Here is a 1,765-nt window from a genome sequence, read left to right as displayed (position 1 = left end):
GGAGGAATGGGGGTGTCTGCGGCCCGCGCAGAGGGCCCTATACCGGGACGTGATGCAGGAGACCTACGGCCACCTGGGCGCGCTCGGTGAGGCCCCACCTGCTCGCCTGTGCTCACACCCGCGTCCACCCCGCCCAGCCTCTGGATCCTGCACGTGGAGTGGGAGGCCGCAGGAAGTCGGGACCCTGGGCGGCGGCCTCCCCCGCAGCGTGGGCTTTGCGTTCTCTCCCCCTTCCCTCCAGGCTTCCGAGGCACCAAGCCAGCCCTCATCTCCTGGGTGGAGGAAGAGGCACAACTGTGGGGTCCAGATGCCGGGCCTCCTGAGATGGGAGAGTGTGTTACAGAAGCAGACACAGGTGAAGTAGTGGGGACTTCCTCTGGGTCCTACCCATCATGTTACCCTCTGCCAACTCCTTACGTGCTCATCAGTTTCCTGCCTGAATTGCTTTCCCAGCTAAGGTTATTATTACGCCTGATCCCTGCCTAGCTTCTGGATTCAGCCTAGAAAGGGCCCGAGAGTGTGACCCAGGCATCCCTGCCTCTCTACTCCCCAGCTCCTCCGAACCTGAGCCCCTGACCTCTAGCTGGTCTCTAAGTTCCTCTGAGCGCCATATCACCCCACCTGTTTGCCTGTTCTCTAGCTCCTCCACCACCTCCTGTGTTCACTTTGTTTTTGTTATATTTTTGTTGCAGCCTCCTTTCTCTTGGCTGGTACTGTTTTGTTCCTCTGGTTCATCCTGTCCTCCTGCTGCACTTGTGCCCAGCCCCTTTGAACTTGGCAATGCCCACCCCCTTCATGCCTCTCTTTGTGCTGTTCCTGCTGCTAGCTGCATACTTAACATCCAGTCATGCTTTGTGATCTAGCTCAACTGTCATCCCCCCCGACCCCCATTTCCCCAGCTCCCAGAATGTACCCTGCCCCTGTCCTTACTTCTCTTTTTGTCTCTACAGTTTTTCTTACTGTCCCATGCGACTGAGGGTAAAGTGTAACTTCTAACTTCCCTGCCCGTACTGAGCTGAGTCCCAGAGGCAGCTGTATCTAAGAGGCTTCTCTGACCCCATAGTGGGTGTGGGCATCAAGGACCAGGATAAGCTGAGGTCTGAGCTCTCCCCTTGTCTCCCAGCAGGTTCCGGAAACCAGGCAGAAAAAGGACAAAGAGGAGGGAGGGAGGCACTGGGGAAGATTCCTTCTGTGGATGCTCAGCTTCCCGGGCTGACGGCTTTCAAACCCCTCTCTACTGGCTTTCCTTATGGTTGGCAGCAGCCACCGAAGGTACCTCGCCGGGGTCGCCCGCCACTCTCTGCCCACCCCCCTGTCCCCAGAGCCGACCGGCGGCATGGCTGCTACGTGTGCGGGAAGAGTTTCGCCTGGCGCTCCACCCTGGTGGAGCATCTCTACACCCACACGGGCGAGAAGCCCTTCGGCTGCCCGGACTGTGGCAAGGGCTTCAGCCAGGCGTCCTCTCTGAGCAAGCACCGGGCCATCCACCGTGGGGAACGGCCCCACCGCTGTCCGGACTGCGGCCGGGCCTTCACCCAGCGCTCGGCGCTCACCACCCACCTCCGGGTCCACACGGGCGAGAAGCCCTACCGCTGCGCCGACTGCGGCCGCTGCTTCAGCCAGAGCTCCGCCCTCTACCAGCACCAGCGGGTCCACAGCGGGGAGACCCCCTTCCCCTGCCCAGACTGTGGCCGCGCCTTCGCCCATGCCTCAGACCTCCGGCGCCACGTGCGCACCCACACGGGCGAGAAGCCCTACACCTGCC

The 1,765-nt window shown here is 61.2% G+C and overlaps 1 protein-coding gene across 1 annotated transcript in view; it reads left to right on the top strand.

Annotated features, from left to right (window-relative positions):
- Positions 1-1,765, top strand: part of LOC104986757 (zinc finger protein 764-like) — a 2,529-nt gene that overhangs the window by 523 nt on the left and 241 nt on the right. The window contains exons 2-4 of the mRNA XM_010837439.1: positions 5-86; positions 242-355; positions 1,127-1,762. Coding sequence (XP_010835741.1) covers positions 5-86; positions 242-355; positions 1,127-1,762 — 832 coding nt within the window. The remainder of the gene's footprint in view (positions 1-4; positions 87-241; positions 356-1,126; positions 1,763-1,765) is intronic.

Source organism: Bison bison, unplaced genomic scaffold (assembly GCF_000754665.1).
Source record: "Bison bison bison isolate TAMUID 2011002044 unplaced genomic scaffold, Bison_UMD1.0 scf7180017864072, whole genome shotgun sequence".
NCBI classification, from domain to species: Eukaryota; Metazoa; Chordata; class Mammalia; order Artiodactyla; family Bovidae; genus Bison; species Bison bison.
This window is presented reverse-complemented; position numbering and strand designations above follow the sequence as displayed.